At 38.8% G+C, this 20,090-nt stretch overlaps 4 protein-coding genes across 4 annotated transcripts in view; 1 reads left to right on the forward strand and 3 right to left on the reverse strand.

Annotated features, from left to right (window-relative positions):
- LOC119423931 (myoferlin) overlaps positions 1 to 10,515 on the forward strand; it is a 36,760-nt gene extending 26,245 nt beyond the window's left edge. Inside the window, exons 35-54 of the mRNA XM_037691362.1 lie at positions 363 to 464; positions 561 to 722; positions 860 to 1,025; positions 1,119 to 1,195; positions 2,414 to 2,425; positions 2,517 to 2,615; positions 2,720 to 2,848; positions 2,935 to 3,090; positions 3,162 to 3,253; positions 3,346 to 3,516; positions 3,596 to 3,744; positions 4,613 to 4,752; positions 4,842 to 4,930; positions 5,003 to 5,098; positions 6,713 to 6,854; positions 6,941 to 7,040; positions 7,114 to 7,307; positions 9,313 to 9,422; positions 9,519 to 9,666; positions 10,104 to 10,515. Of these exons, the coding sequence (XP_037547290.1) occupies positions 363 to 464; positions 561 to 722; positions 860 to 1,025; positions 1,119 to 1,195; positions 2,414 to 2,425; positions 2,517 to 2,615; positions 2,720 to 2,848; positions 2,935 to 3,090; positions 3,162 to 3,253; positions 3,346 to 3,516; positions 3,596 to 3,744; positions 4,613 to 4,752; positions 4,842 to 4,930; positions 5,003 to 5,098; positions 6,713 to 6,854; positions 6,941 to 7,040; positions 7,114 to 7,307; positions 9,313 to 9,422; positions 9,519 to 9,666; positions 10,104 to 10,142 (2,373 nt within the window). The 3' untranslated portion in view covers positions 10,143 to 10,515. The remainder of the gene's footprint in view (positions 1 to 362; positions 465 to 560; positions 723 to 859; positions 1,026 to 1,118; positions 1,196 to 2,413; positions 2,426 to 2,516; positions 2,616 to 2,719; positions 2,849 to 2,934; positions 3,091 to 3,161; positions 3,254 to 3,345; positions 3,517 to 3,595; positions 3,745 to 4,612; positions 4,753 to 4,841; positions 4,931 to 5,002; positions 5,099 to 6,712; positions 6,855 to 6,940; positions 7,041 to 7,113; positions 7,308 to 9,312; positions 9,423 to 9,518; positions 9,667 to 10,103) is intronic.
- The window catches only part of fam20a (FAM20A golgi associated secretory pathway pseudokinase), a 161,427-nt gene that overhangs the window by 79,786 nt on the left and 61,551 nt on the right, over positions 1 to 20,090 (reverse strand). The gene's annotated exons all lie outside the window — the stretch shown is intronic.
- On the reverse strand, positions 12,486 to 17,107 carry aarsd1 (alanyl-tRNA synthetase domain containing 1). Its single transcript, XM_037691363.1, has 12 exons — positions 16,987 to 17,107; positions 16,564 to 16,692; positions 16,294 to 16,453; positions 16,161 to 16,218; positions 15,929 to 16,085; positions 15,650 to 15,766; positions 14,270 to 14,400; positions 14,115 to 14,181; positions 13,943 to 14,034; positions 13,727 to 13,781; positions 13,549 to 13,643; positions 12,486 to 12,659 (listed from the first exon to the last, which is right to left on the reverse strand). Exons 1-12 carry the CDS (start codon positions 17,023 to 17,025, stop codon positions 12,521 to 12,523), a joined length of 1,239 nt encoding a protein of 412 aa, XP_037547291.1. The 5' UTR covers positions 17,026 to 17,107; the 3' UTR covers positions 12,486 to 12,520.
- On the reverse strand, positions 18,568 to 19,808 carry ptges3l (prostaglandin E synthase 3 like). The gene is made up of 7 exons (XM_037691359.1): positions 19,774 to 19,808; positions 19,558 to 19,671; positions 19,400 to 19,466; positions 19,177 to 19,275; positions 18,963 to 19,052; positions 18,767 to 18,829; positions 18,568 to 18,609 (listed from the first exon to the last, which is right to left on the reverse strand). The coding sequence occupies exons 1-7, from the start codon at positions 19,806 to 19,808 to the stop codon at positions 18,601 to 18,603; spliced, it is 477 nt and encodes a 158-aa protein (XP_037547287.1). The 3' UTR covers positions 18,568 to 18,600.

Below are 20,090 nucleotides of genomic sequence, written 5' to 3' on the forward strand. Positions count from 1 at the left end.
AGATAGATAGATAGATAGATAGATAGATAGATAGATAGATAGATAGAATAAAATAAACTACTTGTACAACTATTCCTACTTCACTGTTTTTCACTTCTTGGGGGCCTTCAGGTTGTAAATTTGTAAATACCCTGTATATGACAATATTTTAAACCCCCTGTTTCTGATGTGGCTTTTGGTTTTGGTGTACCAAAGACTTTCAGGGGTCTCTGTTTCTCCACTGTTCTGAAAACTTTCTGGAACTTCTCTGGCGCTCTGACACATTTCTATGCCATCTTTAGTCGTGTGCGAAGGTGTGCACATAATATATTTCCCTTTATTATTTCATTGAACATTTTAAAGGAGGCTTTCTGTGTTTGTAGTCAGGTGAGTCAGATCTTCCCCTGCTGCCGTCAAAGAGAGCTGAAAACGTCTTCATGGTTCCTCAGGGCATTCGGCCTGTGGTGCAGCTCACAGCTGTGGAGGTATAAACCAACGTTACGCACCACTGACCTGATCCACACCATGTCTGTTCTGACCACCTCTTCTGTGTTTGTGCATTTGATTCGTTTGTCTTTTAGATTCTTGCATGGGGTCTGAGAAACATGAAGCCTTTCCAGCTGGCCGCTGTGTCTTCACCCAGTCTCGTGGTGGAGTGTGGGGGGCAGAGGGTGGAGTCAGCGATCATCAGGAATATGAAAAAGAGCCCCAACTTCCCCAGCTCTGTCCTCTTCATCCAAGTGGTAATTAGAAACATACTGTATTTAAATTGTAAAAAAGAAAAAAAATGATAATATATTGTATAAAAAAATTGTTGGAATTTGACAAATCTTTTGAGCTTCTTCCTAATGGTGTCAAACTGTCTCTACTCTCCATTCAGCTCCTTCCAAAGGATGAGATGTACACCCCTCCCATCGTGCTGAAGGTGATTGACCACCGTCCGTTCGGCAGGAAGCCTGTGGTGGGTCAGTGCACCATCACGTCTCTGGAGGAGTTCAGATGTGACCCGTACGTCGTCGTTTCGGAGGGAGCCAGAGCCTCAAAGAGTGAGAGACCACATTGAAAATGGCTCACTGCAAATGATTTTGCACCACTGAAAAAGAAGCAAGTCCTTATTTTAATATTCTTTCATTGGACAGTGGCTCTGATGATGGCTTCACCTCATAAAGATGTCTCTATTACCATGGAAGAGAAGAGACCACTGATTGAAGCTCAGGTGTGCGGCTTTTATTGCTAACAGTGCTGATCCACATTTGACCTTTAAGTCAAATATGACCAACATTGTTGCTCTGGATTACAGTTTTTGTACAGCATGTCAGCTGCTGTCAACAAAATGGCTTCCCTTGATTCCTTATTTGTATGTATGAATATTTGTTAACGCTTTTCTAATCCACAAAACCAATGACACCGATGGCTGAGAATCAAGACTTTAAGGTCGTCACCATGTTATTATTCTTCATGCGAACCGCCACTGTGAATGTGATTTAATCTCATTTATCTGAAACTGTTTTAATGAGCACATTTAATCATTTCCGTCATGGCAAGGGCGTAACAACATGTAAATCAGCAAATGACCCAACACAGCTGGCTGAACATGAACTCTCTCTGTTTTTGTTTTTAAATCCTCTTGTCCTAAGTTAAGTTGTTAATTACGATGTTTAAAACAAATTAAGGAGAACACATTGGATGTCCTGTAAAGAGGTACTTAAGACAACTGAGACATTTTGTAAGACTTCTAACAGCAAGTCAGTTTTGTCTAGACTACGCTAAAAGCAATGCCAGAAGAATATTATCCCATACGTTAGTGTTCATGGAAACCACTTTAGTCTTTTCCCTTATCAAACCTAGATATTTTTAATGACTAATATAAAACAACCTATTAGAACTATTAGTCTTTGTAGTTTTCTGTTATCTTGGCAGCAATTTAGAACAAAAAAATACAAAAATTCACTTTATTTTTTATAATGTCCAATTAAAAATATGTATGTTTCTGTAGCAGCATGGCTTTTTCTCTGCAGCATTGTTGCCACTAACATGAGTCTCCACAACGTAATGCTCTTATCCTCGTCATAGCAAATAGTGTTTGCAAGGTACATGCCTACATATGCAATTGTTGAAAGAGCAGGATTTTTTCTGCACATTTAAAAAAAAAAAAAAAAAAAGAATAATTCCTACCATGTTGGTTCAAATTTAAAAATGTCTATTGTTACGCCCTTGTTTCACAAATCTTCTGCCAATCACAAAACTGCATTGATCATCTTTAATTCACCTCTCCACGAGCTTTGCAACCCACTTAGAGCTTCTTGCAAACAGTCGAAACAAAGTGCGTCGTCTGCGCTTCACTTTTGTCTCCGACTGTTCATGTATTTGTTGTTTGTCACTATGTTGACACTTTCTATCTATTTTTTTGGTCACGTCGCAATCGTCCCCAAAGCCCGTAGAGAAGGTGAGAGAAAACCAGATAAAGGAGATTTTTGTTTTGCATTGTAGGTGTTATAGTTCTCTAAATGTCTTAATGCAAAACACTTACGTTTTAGGAAAAAGAGACGGTCGATTGGTGGAGTAAATTCTACGCTTCGGTTGGAGACCAGGAGAAATGTGGCCCTTACCTAAAGAAAGGCTACGACACCCTCAGAGTGAGCGAGCTTTATTCCTCCAAATAACCTTTTACCAAGGTTCCCCAACTGTTTACAGCTGAAAAACACTCGTGGCTGCAGGTGATACGAATGTGAAATTTCAGGTGTACGACCGCGAGCTGGAAGACGTCCCAGAATTCAACGGGTTGACCGACTTCTGCAACACCTTCAAACTGCAGCGAGGCAAGAACGAAAACGGGGACGAAGATCCGTCTGTGGTTGGAGAGTTCAAGGTACCACTCAGAACATCACAGATTACAAATGACCACAAATTATCTGGATTTCCTTCATTTTAGGTGGGATTTTTTTTCACCTGCAGGGTGCGTTCAAGGTGTACCCCCTGCCTGATGACCCCAGTGTTGCTCCCCCACCCCGCCAGTTCAGAGAGCTGCCAGAAAGTGGACCTCAGGAGTGTCTTGTCAGGATTTATGTGATTCGGGGAATAGACCTGCAGCCTAAAGACAACAACGGCTTGGTAAACAAGAATCTGGGTTGCTAACAAACATGCTTATTGTATCCATGGCTCATTCCACATTTTCTCTTTAGTGTGATCCATACATAAAATTATCAGTTGGAAGAAATTCAGTGGACGACAGAGACAATTACTTACCCAATACTCTTAACCCTGTGTTTGGAAGGTAACTCTTAAATATACAACTATTTTTAATGTGTTCTGAACGCCCATGTGGTATTACGCTTTAATGTTCAAACCCTTCCTCGTGTTGTTTAGGATGTTTGAGATGACGTGTTTCCTGCCCCAGGACAAAGACCTGAAAATCTCAGTGTATGACTTTGATCTCCTGACTCGTGATGAGAAGATAGGCGAGACGGTGATCGACCTGGAGAACCGCTTCCTGTCTCGATATAACGCCTACTGTGGCCTTCCACAAACCTACTGCATGTGAGTACATCTGGTAAATCAGAGGGGAAATCAGAAATGCTCTTAAGGATTGATTTTTAATCCTCTCTTATCATCTCAGTTCTGGTATCAATCAGTGGAGGGATCAGCTGAAGCCATCTCAGATCCTTGAGAACTTGGCTCGTCTAAAAGGACTGTCCAAACCCAGGTCTGAAGACAATGGCACATCACTCACTTTCAGTGGGAAAGACTACACGCTGGCTCAGTTTGGTAAGACTTTAAAAAACAGATGTGTACGTGTAGCTTTTTCACCTACATTTCTAGAACTGTGCCGCTCGGGGTGGCTGCATGTTGGAGAAGCTCTGATTCATTCTGGGATTTTGCTTTTGGAAACTTTAATTCCTCTTTTTCTGGATGTAAATCACTTTTGTTGGATGATTGTTTCCTCTGGTATCAAATGCTGTGCAACTCGAAGGATTTTTACTGACATTTTTTTTTTAGTTTTGGGCATTTGTTATGAAATGTAACCATGGCAACAAAGGTTTTTTTTTTTTTTTAACAACTGGGAGCAGCTGATTAACGTCTCAAAAGCGCAAATGATATCTCAGCTACAGCCCCAAATCTCAAATGAGTTGAAGAGAAGGTGCCGTAGATGCATTCCCGTCTCCCTGCCGGCTGTGCTCGAGTGCCTGATGGCGGAGATCCTGGGAATGGCAGGAACTGCAGCTCGTAACAGCAGAAGGACGAGGATCGTCCCCTGGCACCTGCAGCCGGCTGTCTGCAGCGACGAGGAGCTCGACAGGCTGCTGGGAGGCGTGGCCATCGTTCTGGGAGGAGTTCTGCCTGGCATTCAGGCGGTCCTGCAGCCCAGGGGAACCGAGAGGGCAGCCGAGTCCGGGTGGATGGATTGGATGGCATCTGAATCCAGTTTCTTTGGATCCTCTGTGGGACAGACCTTTACAAGAGATCCTTCCTGCCTACAGCCATCAGTATATATAACATCTCTTAATAAAACGAGGATAACGAGTTACAGCAACATTTCGTTTCTCTTTGGGATTAATAAAGAATTATTGAATTTAATTTTTTACACTGCCTGTGACCTGGTGATAAAATGTTTTTTGTTTTTTTTAATCTAAAGAAACTAACAAAGAAATCCATCAGCATCTGGGTCCTCCTCATGAGCGGCTCTGTCTGCACGTGCTCAGAACACAGAAACTTGTCCCTGAACATGTGGAGACCAGGACACTTTACAGCACCTTCCAGCCAAATATCTCTCAGGTTGGATGTCACAAACTCCATCCATCATCATGTCTACTTACAAACACTCTTGTTTTTCTTAAATATAAATTATAAATGGTTTCTTTTAGGGACGGCTTCAGATGTGGGTGGACGTGTTCCCTAAAAGCATTGGACTTCCTGGTCCTCCCTTCGACATCACACCACGCAAACCTAAAAAGTAAACACGGTCTCCTCCTTACAGTTCACATTTCGATGTCGCTGAGCTAACATCAGCTGTCTAAACACACAGGTACTTCCTGCGGGCTGTCGTCTGGAACACCACAGAAGTGACTCTGGATGAGACCAGCATCACAGGAGAAAACATGAGTGACATCTACATCAAAGGGTTTGCTTTCTTTATGCACAATTTTCCTCAGATTCAAACATTTCTCATTCAAAACCATGAATTAAAGGCCTAGAATTCCTTGAAAGGATGTGTGTCACCCACCACATTTCATGACAGAGATTTAAACTGAAACCATCTTATGTTGAGAAATGACAAGAGTTATAAGCATTTTGGCCCAAACTTAAAAAACACTATTCACTTCAATTCAATTTATTTATATAGCGCCAAGTCACAAGATAAGTTATCTCAGGGCTCTGAACAGAAACACTCACATACATAAAAATGTGTTAATAACTTTATTTATCTAAGGTAGCCAGCAGATTACGTTGAGTCTTCATTTGGGCCCGGTCTCCCATCCTGAGCTAGCACAAAGGCAACAGTGGAAAGGAAAAACTCCCTCATAACAGGAAGAAACCTCCAGCAGAACCAGGCTCAAGCGGCCATCTGTTTCAACTGGCTGGGTTTGAGAGAACAGGAAGGAGAAATGGACACAGAATGGCAGGTCCAGAATGGAGGCAAGCAGGTCCCTCTCTAGGAGGAAAGACAAAAAACAATTTAGAAATACTGTAATTACAAATACAAACTATTCATTTGTATTCATTTGTAACTATTAATTTGATGAAATAAGGTCAATTTGTCCTCAATTAGACTAAGACTATAGCAGCATAACTAAGGGATCAATCAGGAAACCAAGCCAACCCTAACTATAGGATTTATCTAAAAGGAAAGTCTTAAGCCCAGTTTTAAAACTGGACAATGTGTCAGCCTCATGGACAGAAACTGGAAGTTGGTTCCACAAGAGAGGAGCCTGATAACTGAAAGATCTCCCTCCCAGTCTGCTTTTGGAAACTCTAGGAACCACAAGTAAACCTGCAGCCTGAGAGTGAAGTGCTCTTTTAGAAAATATGGAACAATTAGATTTGTAATATAAGATGGAGCTATGCTGTTGAGAGCTTTGTAAGTTAGAAGTAAAATTTTTAATTCTATTCTGAATTTAGAGAAGCTAAAACAGGAGAGATACAGTATGAACTCTCTATTATCTCTATTATTCACAACCATGTGATTTAATTCTCAGAGAGTGTTGTGAATGACTCACAGCCACTACCACATTAAATTTTAGTTCAAAATTGGTCAATTGGCTGAGTTATAGCTGTTTTATGTTGGCTAATCTGTTAGCTGTGGCAGTCTGCTTGACTTTGTTTTATTAAAATCTGCTCAGTGGCTTATGAAATATTTTTCTAACAACAAAAACAAAAACAAACAAGGTTGTCTCCATTAGTTAATGCTAAAGATCTTGTGCAACGAGTAGCATTTGGAGCGTGTGTTAATGACTCTCAGCTACTACCACACCTAATTTTAGCACGATCTGTAAAACGGACTTGATTTATAATCATTTTTGTGTTTACTATGGTCGTTTGTGCCGTAGCAGTCATCTTGAATTGGGATGGCTTCAAAAGTTATTTAGCTGTAGATGTAGGCTACATCTAACGAATACCTTCAAAGAAAATCTCTTCAGTGATTTGAGATGTTTTGCTAACAGACACGTGCACACAGGCAAAAACATTGCCTACCTGTTAGTCGTGGGTGATAAGACCCAACTTGTTCCTGTTCCAGCTGGATGCCAGGTATGGAGGAGGACAAGCAGAAGACTGATGTCCACTACAGGTCTTTAGATGGAGACGGTAACTTCAACTGGCGCTTCGTCTTTGGCTTTGAATTCCTGCCAGCCGAACAACTTTGCCTCGTCTCCAAGAAGGTAAGGCTTCCATCGTTTCAGTCAAACGTTCATGGCTGGAGTTGTTGAGTGAATTCATCTGAAACACGTTTGCTTGTGTTCAACAGGAACACTTTTGGAGTCTTGACAAAACGGAGTTCAGGATTCCTCCCAGGCTGATTGTTCAGATCTGGGACAACGACAAATTCTCACTGGATGATTACCTTGGTAAAAAGATATCATTATGGAGTCAACTGTTTGTAATTATAAGTTATCTGGGTTTAACACGCTGTGATTCTAGGCGTGCTGGAGCTGGATCTGAACAAGCTGGTTCCTCCTTCCAAGACTCCGGAGAAATGTTCTCTGAAGATGATGGATAATCAGGACATTGTTGCACTGAACAAGTTGGACAACTCAAAGTCTCTGTTTGCCCAGAAATCTGTCAGAGGCTGGTGGCCTTGCTTCTTCGAAAAGGATGGGCTCAAGGTCCTGGGTGTAAGTCTGAACACAAAATACACAAAGACACTACTAAAAGATTTAGTGCACCAGTCAAACATAAAATGTTGACAAAACTTATCAGCACTCAATAAAAATTTAATTTCAATTAAAGAAATTGCATTTACTATGAAAATGCAGTATGAATGCTTATTGCTGAAGAACTTGCTGAAAAACAGCTGAAATTAGATTAAAAGCAAAGACTGGATTGTAGATGAATTTGTAAAAGAACAAGCCTTAATTAGCAGAAGAAAGCAAAAATAACACGTTTTTGCTGAATTAGGTATGAATTAGCAAAAATTAGTACAAAAATTAGGAAAATAGTTTTAAAAAAGCTTAAATTAGCAAAAAAAAATAGCTGAAACGGCAGAAAGAAGCTTAAGCTACCAGAAGGAAGTGGGAAGAGCTGAAATGAAATTTAAAAAATGTGGAATTAGCTGAAAAGGCTAAAATTACTGTAGCACAAAAACAGCTAAATAGTTGTTGAAATAGCAGAAAAAGCTTAAATTAGCAGACGAAAGCAGAAAGTTTGCCCAATTAGGCTGAAAGAAACAATGAGTGTCAATTATCTGAAAAAAGCTGAAATGATCAAAAAACAGCTGAAAAGCAGAAAGAAGCTTAAATTTCCGAAGGAAGTGGAGAGAGGACACTTTTGCTGAATTAGGTGGAAAAAAGTTGAAATGAGTGCAAAAAATGTGGAATTAGCAGAAAAAGCTAAAATTAGCATAAAAATGTCTAGTAGCTGAAATGGCAAAAAAAAAAAAAAAGCTGAAATTTGCATAATAAAGTGAAAAGAGCATAACAAGCTGAAATAAGCAGAAATGAGTTAGAAGAAGCACAAAAATGTTTAGCAGAACGAATCTGAAAGGAGCACAAAACAGCTGAAAAAAGTCAAGTCAAGGTTCTTATATTGTCATTCACATCTCATGTGGTACAAGTGGAAGGAAACTGTGTACGCAGGGCCCCAGTTACATCCAACAAAAGTATAAATTGTAAGGAAAAACAGTAATAATATCTAAGATATGAACTAAGAAATATGCCAAACTAAGAATACACTGAACACAAATAGCACAAAAACAATACGCCAAACAACAGCAGCACGAACATGAGTCTGTGTGAGCAGATGAGTACGAATTGAACAGCAGCATGAAATAATCAAGAGCATGAGATCAGCAGCACATAGCTTCAATCAAGTGGCATTACAATGTTTTTTTTTCTCACAGTGATTATTCTGGTTAGAGATTCATGAGTCTAACAGCTTCAGGGTAGAAGCTGTTCCTCAGTCTAGAGGTTCTACACCTAATGCTCCTCAACCTCCTGTTTGTGATGGTGGGGAAGCTGAAAAACAGCTGAAAATAGCTGAAAGTAGCTGGATAAAAGTTTAAACTTGCACAAGGAAGCTGAAAGAAGCTGAACCAGAACAAAATATGAAAGGAGCAGTAAAAGGTTATAAACAGATTTAAAGATTTAAAGGATGTAAAATGAGCTCAATTCATTTTCTATGAGGAAAAAAAAAGTCAGAAAAGGGTAAATATTTCAAAAAGCTAAAGTTGCACCAATACCAAAAGTCGTAGCAGGATTGTCCTGAAACAGCTGAACGTTTTGATTTATGATTTGTTGAAATAGCTTGAAAACTGAGGGACGAGAATTGCGCCAAAAAACGCATTGAAGAAAAATGGATCACAATAGTGTGAATACTCCATAAACATTCACACTATTAACGGTTTGGCTTTAAAGTAATTTATTCCTTAAACTTGTTCTTAATACTTTGTTTTATTGTCTTTTTTTATATATTTGGCTAGTTGTGTTTTTGTTTTAATGGTGTTATGGATTTATTGTACAGTAGTTCAGCTGAAGTCGTTTTAAATGTGCTCTATAAATAAAGTTGATTTGATCTGCAAAACTTGGCAGAATATTGCTGAATGGATTGCGCTCAGTTGGATAAACGTCCTTGCTGATGATGCGTTGCTGTATGTTTCTCATGTTTCTCTGTCCTGTTTTAAAGGGAAAGGTGGAGATGAGTCTGGAGATTGTGACTGAAGCTGAGGCAGATGAGAGACCAGCAGGGAAAGGAAGAGATGAACCCAACATGAACCCAAAACTGGACCCTCCAAAGTACAAAACCAAAGCAAAATGAAACCAAACCACACAAGTGTCTGTAATCTGCTTATCTAACAAATCTGTTGTCTGTTTCACCCTAAAATCCACCAGCCGCCCAGACACGTCCTTCTTTTGGTTCACAAACCCATGCAAGACGATGAAGTTCATCGTGTGGAGAAGGTTCAAGTGGGTGTTCATCGGACTCATCATCCTCACCATCTTGCTTCTCTTCATCGCCATCCTGTTGTACTCTTTACCGGTGAGAACAGATAAGAAGGAAACCACTAAACGTAGTTAAATGTTCTGAAATCTGTAAATTCAAAAAAGTTCAAGACAAAAAAACAACTGGACGTTATTTTTACCGGAAGATGTTTCACTTCTCATCCGAGGAGCTTTCTCAATTCAAACGGAGAGCGTGGGGTTCGAGTTATGCTGAGCTAGATGCATATGCAGATTGCCCTTTCAATCCTCACAATAGGATAGTTCGTTAGGGTCTTTGGTAGTTGGACTCACAGTGGAGCCACTCTGGTCACATGGATGAAATTCCTGATAGGTGTGAAAATGAATGGGCATTAGTCAGCTGCATTGTAAGTTTTAGAAAGTTGAAATCTGGTCTTGTACTTGAAGATGAAAGTTTCATAGTTTTAGTCTGGACAACAGAGCTGCAGCAACATGATCTTTTCTTTCTTTTTTCAGAACTACATCTCAATGAAGATTGTGAAGCCCCTTCAGTAACGTGGAGACATTGCTGCAGCACATTAAGGACCACCTGAACTGAACACAAGTTTAAACTGCCAATGTGCAGGGTTTTTTTTCTGCCTCGTTTATAAGTGGGTGCTTGAAAACTTGCACTATAACACAAAAAAATGTTCTTTTCTACACAATCTCACTGTGACCAATGTGATTGCTTTTAAGACATGGACATCTGACGTGTTTCTAAACCTCTGCTTGAAATCACAGAATGTAACCGAACACAGACTTGTAGTTTTTTAACTTTGCGGAAGGTGTATGTTCTGTCTTCTGTGGGTTTTAGTTGTTACTGAACTGAATCTTGCAGCTAGCATGTGATATATTTGTGCACACGGATAACGGAGGTTAAGGTGTTTTTACAAACAGGCGTTACGAGGTGGGTTTCTACTTTTCCTCATCCATGTAATTGTTTTAAATGAAACGTGTTAAAATGTATACGTTATGTGTTTTATAAAGTGTTCAGATATTTGAAATATATATAAAAATCAATGGAAGTCTAACTGTTTTGCCTTATTTTCTTCTCCACAGACGTTTGTGTTTAAAGGGCAGAATCGGTGCTTGTGAGCTTGACACTTTATCACTTCCACACAACTGTAAAAACACACGCACACACAATCAAGCAAAATAAAAAGTGATGTATTTTCAACATTTAATATGCAGTTATGTCCAGGTCCCAGCTGTACCTCAAACTTTACATTTAATGATAAAAACAAAGAATTTGAACCTTGATGAAAGACGTGCAAATGACAATTTAATGGAAAAACGGTAGTTTATTTAAAAATGATTTATATTAAATATGAAAACACAAAACTGAGTTTGGGCTTAATGCAAAGGTTTTCACTGAAAAATGAAAAACAAAAGCTTTTCGTCAGTAAAGATTGTGTTAAGCAGTTTGTCCATCTGGTCTTTTCCATAAAATGAACAGAGCACTTCTTACACAGGACAAGATAACGGCAAGAAAATATATATTTTTTTAAAAGGCTACAAATCATTACAACTAAATGAGCAAGATTAAATTTCAGATTACTGTGGCTCCCTTCTGCAAAAATCCCAACAGTAATCTGACCTGGGTTTCATTTCTTATTTCCACTTTCCAGACTCAAAGTACCATATTTTTTAAAAGATTTTCTGTCAAAACGTCTTTAAAATTTACAAAAATTTGTATAGTTTAAGTTTTATCTGATGGTGCTTTTTTTTTTTTTAAACCAAAGATGTACCAAACCGTCCGTGACTTATATTCATCCTTATTGCCTTCACATGCATCCTGTAGGGATAAATGGTTACCCACTGCTTTAAGAGATACATAGGGTTTTATTAAACACGATTCTGTTTAATGACAGTTTAAAATAATCTATATAAAAGTGTTTATCTAAGCTATTGTTTATCAGAATTTTACATTTCCCTCTGACTCCAAAATGCAAAAAAATAATTTTCAAAATGTATTTAAGTCTTTATAAATTAGCTTGTTGTCGGCTAAACAATTGAATTTGTTACATTTTTCTTAAAGTTATAAATTGTACATGGTGTCCTTTAACTTTTAATTACTGAAAGTTGGAAATCTTAGCGGTAAAAGGAAGAAAATGTGGACGTCGAGTGATTACATTTACTTTCTTGTAAATTGCCAGGGAGAAAATATCCTGCTCCTCTGTGCAACATTTACAAGTTTAGAGTTTTAGTATTTAGAAACTCCCATAGGTGATGGTCTGTATGGAGGACGGAACATGTGACAAAATTAAATAAATAAATCATGAAACAAATAATTTAGTTGTGTATTTAATAATTTTATTGTGCATTTAATGATGTAATTATGTATTTAATAATGAAATGATACATTTCATTATTATGTATTTATTTATTTAATTTTGTCACATTCCGTCCTCCATATACAGTATCTGGACACAGTAGCGTGTTTTCTGACCTTTCCCCTACCCATCGAGACCTGGAAACTACTAAAATCAAATTCCATACTTTTCAAGACTGTATGCCTGTACGGTGAGGCACCCTGAGAAGAAGTGAAACAGCATCATGACACTAAAATCCCAAAATTGAATCTTCAATAATCTCAATAATCTCTTCAGGAAACAAGCTCTGCCTTATCACACAGACACCAGACCTGGAGCTTATCCAAGAAATTATTATTGTTTCTACGCCGTACAAGTGCTTGCTTTTGACATTTACATGAATTAAACTACATTTTCAGTCATTACACATAAAAATATGTGCAATATGATAAAAGTGCTCATGAGCTTATTAACAAAATAAAACAGTTTTGCTACAGTAGCTTCACATATTGCATCTTTAAAACAGGTAATTGGCTCCGTTCCTCTTCAGATAAAACAACTTCTACTGAAAGGTTACTGGGTTTATTCTTCCTCGGAGCTGTGATGTTTGCAGTGCTGTCTCAGGAAATCCTCCACCTCTCCTCTCCGTGCCAGGCTGTTGGCTTTGCCCTGGAAACGCCCGTTCTTCCCCACTCCCTTCCCTTCAAGCAGATCTAAAACCCTGGAGAGCAGAGACATGTACAGTACATTCAATAAACAGTGAAGTTTCCCCACTAGAGGCTAACTACCGTGCTTTCCACCGTACACGTCGCACCGCCGTATAAGTCGCATCAGTCCAAAAATGTAAAAAAAAAAAGGTGGAAACACATAAATATGTCGCTTTGCCGTATAAATCACATCTATTATGCGTCACCGCTGACCTCCCGGAAACATGGGTCGTGTTGTGCCAAAAATTGATTGGCCGCCAAATGTCGGCAGCGGGAGCATGCATGGGAGGACTTTAACAAGAATTTAACAAGAATATCGCTTAAAAACAATTGTTTGTTCGATGTTATAGCAAAGGTGTGTCTCAGTCTAACTTTTCCTTAATAAATTCACTTTAACGGTCAAATCAGCTGCATCTCACCTGGGCAGCACGGTGAAATGCAGCTGATTTGACATTTGCTCCAGGAGTTCTGGAGCAAGACAAAGCTGGATTAGTATGGCAAGTCAAGGGTCTCATTAATAGCCACTTTTACCTATTAATGAGGCACTTGGCTTGCCATACCACTCGAGGGCCCTCTAGCGGCTGAAAATGGTAGTGTTCAATATTTTCCATGTCAAAATGAATGAAATCATCAGATCTCAGCCAAAAATTGGGTAACAAATATGGGGAAAACAACTAATAAGCCGCTTTGCTGTATGTCACAGGCATGCTAATTTATGCAAAAAGGTGCGACTTATATGGTGAAAAGTACGGTGCATGTGTGGTCAGAAGCGTCGTGTACAAAGGGTGCATATGCACAAAAACGGGGCGTACGCCCTTTTTCATGCAAAACTTCAGCTGTATCAAGAATGAAATGATTGTGGAAATGTGCGCAGCCCCACACCAACTTCATGAGCTCTCTTACCGTGGCCCCAATTCAGACACCGGTCCACTGGGTCCAGCCAGGAGAAACAAACCAGGTCCCTTTTCCTCTCCAACAGTCAGGAAAACCAAAGTTTCCTGACAGAAAATAAAACGAGTGTAAAAAAAAAAACATATACCAGGCTGATGCCCAGAGTGACGCAGTCGATCAGCAGTCTCACCTCTGTGTTGATTTCATTGGCAATGATATTCATGAACTCATTATCACCCTCTTTTCTGTAGGAAAAGAAAATAAACATCACCGTTTGTGTGAAACACTTTAACTGGAGCTCGTCTAATATGCCTCAGTGTTTCTGACAAAGTCTGTGTCAAAAGTAAGAAATATTTGAAGCTGGTTCACGTCAGAAGAGCCACTGAACTCCAGCAGAAACTCATACTTGTGTAAACTGAAGAAGCTCCCACTCTGAGGATCGTTCTTAAAGTTCTGAGCAACCAGGACGGCCATATCACGAAGCAGGCTCAGATTAGCCTGAAAACAGTTTTATGGTGCATTAAATCAGAGCGTTGCATTTTGTTGAATCTCGATAGACAAGTTTAAAAAGCACCGACCTTCTGTAGCAGCTTAACAGACTTCTGCAACTTGTCAACGGCCTTGACATGCTCGTCTGCTCCCGTCCTGTTGAAACGAGATTAACTCACTTTGACTTTGTGAATGTTTTGAACTCGCACGGACGACGTTGGCTCTAGCTGTAGTTTGAACTTACTTTAGAAGAGACACCAGAGAACGCTCCGTGCTGTAGCTCTTCTCTGCGTATTTCAGTACTCGGCTTCCTGCCAGGAAGATCAAGTTGGTTTTGTTTTTCTTTCCTTTCTCAGTCCCAAGCAGTTTAATAACCTGAAACATTTCAAATGAGCAAACAAAAAGACTAATTTAGTTTCAAGCCTAGCCCTCCTTCAAGGAAAGTGCATCACCTGCATCACTTCATGCCAGAGTTTTAAACTAAGACAAACTGATGCTGAGGAAGGATGGAGCTTTCTCCATTTTGGTTCAACTTTAAAAACGATGATGTGCATGATCTCGCGAGATGTGTTAATACGCCTGTCACGATAACAAATGTTGCTGGGCGATTAATTGTCTCAGAAATTATTGCGATAAACGATAATGTTGTTTGAAATTTGACAATAATTTGTATTATTTAAGAAACGTTTAATTTGTTTTGCATGTAGTACCTTTTTTGACCATCACATGCCAGTATAAGACTGTTTGAACCAAAGGATGGATAGTGAGGGAGCGAGGAGCGTGCCTCTTTAAGAAAAATGGTAGGGAGGCCCTTTGACGTGACATGGGCTGTCTCTCCTTCCTTTATTCTGTTCTCAAAATGGCGGACGCTCGGTGTGGTTTGAGCTCTTTGGCATAGCATTTTTCACACAAAGCTTTTAATAAAAATTCAGTAAACAAGTTCTCAGCTTCTTTTTGCAGAGAAAAACTTTTGACACAAAGGCACGGGTTTCAACCGTGAATTTTGGAGCTTCAACAAGACAGAGTTTTTTTCCCCCGAGGTCGGCCTGTTAGCTTAGCTCGTAGCTTAGCTTCTCAGCTTAGCTGATTATAACTATCCACAAACATGACTTTGGACGTTTAAAATGGATTTTAAAGAGAAAAGAGAAAGGGAGGGGTCAGTGAAGAGCACCGGAGTTGAGTCTTTTGTCATCCAGTGTCTTCAGTAGAAAGAGAGACACGAAGAAATGATAAAGCCGATAAATGAAAATGAGGTAGATAATTTTCATTTATCATGCGATTAATTGATTTATGGTTTATTGCGACAGGCCTATGTGTTAATGCTCTAAGTAAATGTTGACGATAACTCTGTTAATCCCATACCAAAGTTTAGCTCAATATCAAGTGAACTGACTAAATTTGAACCATTTCCATGTTTGATAAGATTGATTAGCTGGGGCAGCCATCTTGAATTTGGTTGACTCTACAAGTAAATCAGTTGTAGATGTATGTATAATTTTACTTTGACAATTTCATTGAAATCTGGTTTATATGATAGGATTTGCAAACACACATTATTTGGTTTGTTATTACTTTAAAGGCATTAGAACTACTTATTTGCCTTTATTTGAGTGTTAAGATTTACCTGTAAGTGGCTGAGGTTAGACACGTGTGTGCCACAACACATGTTAGCATCAACGCCTTCTATATCAATGATCCGAATCGGTCCTGCATGGTCATCTGGCAGTCCGCGACTCCTCACCTGGTTGACACAAACACATGCAACTTGATTACTATACAACATATGGTTTGTGCAAAATATAATGTAGTTTTAAATGACTGAATAACGTACGAGTCAAATAATATCAACACAGCATGTAAGAGCTCTTTGAGTTCCAGTAAAACACAACAGGTGTATACACACCTTTTCCACAGCTGGATCATCTAAAGAAAGGAGTTTAACATTAACGGGAACGTGAGCTCTGATCTTCTCATTTACAGCTTCTTCCAGTGCCTGAAGCTGAGCTGGTTGTACAGAATGAGTGTCCAGCTCAATCGTGCTTCTCTGACAAGCCAAATCCCTTAGGGAAAAACAAGAACAGGTAAACGCTCAAACCTTAACGTGCACAGAGAAAATTATCTGTGCGCTGATGTACCAGGAAGTGGTCTTGTATCCAAACATTGTGTCTGCCAGAGCTGTGATCAAATGCTGACCTAAGAGACGAGGAAAAGAGAAGTGATTATGACATAGGATAAAGAATGGAACAAGTGTTCAGAGTTTAATCTCACCCGAGTGTTGCTGCATATGATCAAACCTCCTCTCCCAGTCCACCTTCACGTGCACCTCTTGACCCACCTCCAGAGGTAAGGTCACAAAGTGTAAAGCATCTGGTCCTTGTCTTGTTACCCTCAAAACAGGAACCTCTGCAATCAGTCCATGGTCATCTGGCTGTGAGACAGTGAAGAAAACACTGTACATATGCATAAAATATGTAGCATTCACTGTATAATGGTGGGATTTATTCACAGATGGGACCTGTTTAATGAAGAGCATGTTACCTGACCTCCCCCTTCAGGAAATAAGATCGTATCTTGGAGCTTAACATTAAAACCTTTGACAATTTCTTTCTTTCCGTCCACATCTTGTTTTAGTTCCGCAGGGCAGCAGGAAACGACTGAAGTGCTGAACTGGAAAGAGAATGAATGAAATAGGAAGTTGTCACCTAATATAACAACTTTTAAACAGCTAATTTATTGCATTAAAATGGGCGAAACAACGTAAATATATAGACTACTGTGGATATATGTGCACAACTTAAAGCTCTTTGAAAATAAAAGTTTTAAAAGCATGAACTGTGAAGTTAGCTGGAGCGCTAGCTACAGTTAGCAACTGCTGTGTTTAAAAGCCAAGCTAATCACTTCGACAGAAAATGCGGATATTTTTGTAAGATTTTTGTCACGTTTTATTTAGAAGAGTCATACCTCTTTCATATAACAGTCTCGCTGACACTGAAAAGCCATTCGGGACTGTTTTTAAGAGGAAACCGTGGCCACTAAAACACAGAGCTGCAGGCAATGACGTCGCCTGGAACGGGTCGCACCATGGTCCAAACTTAATAGCTTCGAGTTTTTGCTCTCTCCCTTCACAAACTCGAGCAAAACAGCAAAAATCTGTGTTGAACATCAAAATAGCATATGAACATATGAGTAAAATATAAGTGTATATATATATATATATATATATAAACCCAAGATATGGGAACAAGTCAAAGTACATGAAATACCTGTAAGTCACAGTCAGAGTCAGAGATTTATTTGTCATTCGTATCACATGTGGTGGAACGAGATTATGTGCACAGGGTCCCAGCTACATCCAACAATAAAATGTAAAAGAAAAACTGTAATAAGATCTAAGGTATTAACTAAGAAAAACATAACTAAATAATACACTAAGCACTAGTAGCATAAAAACATTACGTCCAACAGCAGCACGAACATGAGTCTGTGTGAGCAGATGAGCATGAATGAACACAGCAACATGAAATAAATCAGCAGCAACATGATGTGCTTTTTCACAGTGATTATCATTTATAAGTAGAAAGCACTGATGGAAAAAATCTGATCATATACATATAGGTGTGATACATCGAGGAAAGTTTACTTTTTTTAAAAGATAGCCTTAATACAAAAACAAAATAGAAATATTACTTCACATTTGCTATGTTCTCTGTACTTATATGTTTTCCATCACTTGGTATGGTATAAAGTTTATTCATTAAAAAAAAAAAAAATCCATAAACTATATAAAAAAAATACAGAGATTTAAAATGAAAGGCAGCAGAAAGAAAAAAAATATTATTATATCTGCCCCTTTTTTCAAACAATTAGTTCAATCATAATAATCTTCAAGTAACAGAACAAAACGAATAACTTTCTAATTTTTCTAACTCTAATACAAACACACTAAGCTACTTCATATATATATATTTAACAATTCAGCTTGCTTCATAAACTTACATAACATACTTCATAACATACTTCATGCTTAAACCAAAAAAGAAAACTAAAATAAATGAATGAATGAGTTGTTTCTGTTAGAAATTTAAACTTTTTGTTACGCCATTAAGTTTCCACATGAAGTGACTCCATATTTTTCTTCTAGTTTTTAAAAATCCTGTTCACAGCTTATTTATTAATGCATTTTAGATTTACAAAGACTTTTCAGCTATTTATTTGTAAGAAAAAAGACAACAGCTGTGTTTTTTATTAATCTTTTTGCTTTAGCTTGTTGTTGCTCCACTACCACCTTCTGATGTTACTGAAAAAGTTTATTCGAACATCAGCCACATAATCAGCTGTTCATTTGTTTAGGTTATTATTATTACTCCAAAACACAGAACAAATGTTGTTCAAACTTTTTTTATTAATAAAACATATCTTTTTTTTTTTTTTTTTGCAATACAAGAAATGCACACATTTGTTAAAAAAAAAAGTTTTTAGTACAACTTATTTGGCAGAAAATATTACGAACAGATTTAAAAACCATGTGATGCAGTTACATCTCCCTCGGACACAGAGGACAAGGTGTAGGATGGATCAGTCAGACTGTAGGAGAAGAAAACAGATAAACATCAATATGTACATTCAAATAATGAACATTACAACGTGGTAAATATTTCATGAATCCTACAACAATTAGTTCTTGTCATTGGTGATTATTATTCATATTATATTTTAAACGGAAGCTGCAAACAGCACTTACATCACTGAGATCGCCCATGTCTGGTGCTTCTCCTTTGTTACTGGAGGCCATTTCTTGGATCATCTGAAAGAGAAAAGACCTTGATGTAAATACAAATGCTTAATGCACTCAAACAATAACACATTGCTTTGCAAAGTACATTTATTTTGATCAAAAACAACCAGAGTTATTATAACTGGGCTCTGCAGCCACTCACATCCACGTATCTGTCGTACTCTTCCTTTCCCTCTTCTTCATCGTGCTCCCAGTCCCTCCAGTTCTCAAAGTCTACAGAAATCCAGCTGGGCTGCAGAAAGAAAAATAGCACATTGCTAACTCACTTACCAAATTAAATGTGCATGAATCTACGCCGGTGTTTGGTAATGTAGAAGAACTTGAGGCTGGTACTGAAACAGAAAAGCACATTTGACCTTTTCCGGGTCCTTCTGAAGACGAGGCCACGCACAGTCAGGCGTCCCCTTCCTCAGTAAGACGTTGATTGTGCGGTCGTAAACTCGTTCTCTGGAATCCTTGAAGGTGGTGAAAAGTTTCAAAGATGTAGACTTTTAGTAACAAAACAGCTACATGTGTCGCTTTACACAGCTATTCACACTCCAGTTATGTTGTCAAGTTCCAAAAACGCTGAATCCTTACGTGAATTTGGACTTTGTCGTAAAAGTACAGTTCATTGTAGAAGACGTCGTCTGTGTCGTTTTTGCAGCTGTTCCATCGACACAACAGGACTGTCATAAGTCAGTGGATGGGTTGTGCAGATACAAAGAGTTGTATTCAGGAGATGGCACTAAACTCACCATAAAATCATTTTGTCCGGCTGGATGTCTACTTGTACGTCTTTAGGTTTTTGAACTGAGAGGTTGATAGTGACGTATTTCTTTCTGTCGTACCACAGTGCAATTGCTGGCTGACTGTGGACACATAAAATTACTTATTCTGAAATGTGACTACAAAAAGCTCAAGCAGATGTGTGGACGTTGTTACCTTTCATAATTCACATAGGCAGTACTTACCTCACCTCTGGCCTAACAATTCTGGGCTTGTTCATTCTGATTCTTTAAGAAATTTGAAAAGAGAAGGTCCTATAATGACTCTAAATCACAGAAAAGTAAAAAGCGCGTGGCTCCTTCGTTCAGCTGTGCGCACTAATACAACAGCAAAGCCCGGGAAGTTATATTTAGATCAGCTGGTATCAGCTGCTGGAGGCGTTTGTGCCACAGACCCCTCCTCTGACCTTTATTTAGGCTGTCAGTGGAACACTCGGGAAGGCAGATGCTCTTTCTGGGTTCTGCAAGCCTTCAACCCCCCCCCCCTGGTTTTTGCCCCCCCT

The sequence above is a fragment of the Nematolebias whitei genome, chromosome 17, assembly GCF_014905685.2.
Source record: "Nematolebias whitei isolate Nwh7 chromosome 17, NemWhi1, whole genome shotgun sequence".
In the NCBI taxonomy this organism is placed as follows: Eukaryota; Metazoa; Chordata; class Actinopteri; order Cyprinodontiformes; family Rivulidae; genus Nematolebias; species Nematolebias whitei.

Coding starts and splice junctions, on each gene's coding strand:
- aarsd1 (XM_037691363.1), bottom strand. CDS start 17,025: ATGGCTTTTCAGTGTCAGCGAGACTGTTATATGAAAGAG. Junction 14,035..14,114: donor CTGTTAAGCTGCTACAGAAG/GTCGGTGCTTTT, acceptor AACTGTTTTCAG/GCTAATCTGAGCCTGCTTCG. Junction 13,644..13,726: donor CCAATGAAATCAACACAGAG/GTGAGACTGCTG, acceptor ATTTTCTGTCAG/GAAACTTTGGTTTTCCTGAC.
- ptges3l (XM_037691359.1), bottom strand. CDS start 19,808: ATGAACAAGCCCAGAATTGTTAGGCCAGAGGTGAG. Junction 19,276..19,399: donor ACGACAAAGTCCAAATTCAC/GTAAGGATTCAG, acceptor ACCACCTTCAAG/GATTCCAGAGAACGAGTTTA. Junction 19,053..19,176: donor TTCAGAAGGACCCGGAAAAG/GTCAAATGTGCT, acceptor TTCTTTCTGCAG/CCCAGCTGGATTTCTGTAGA.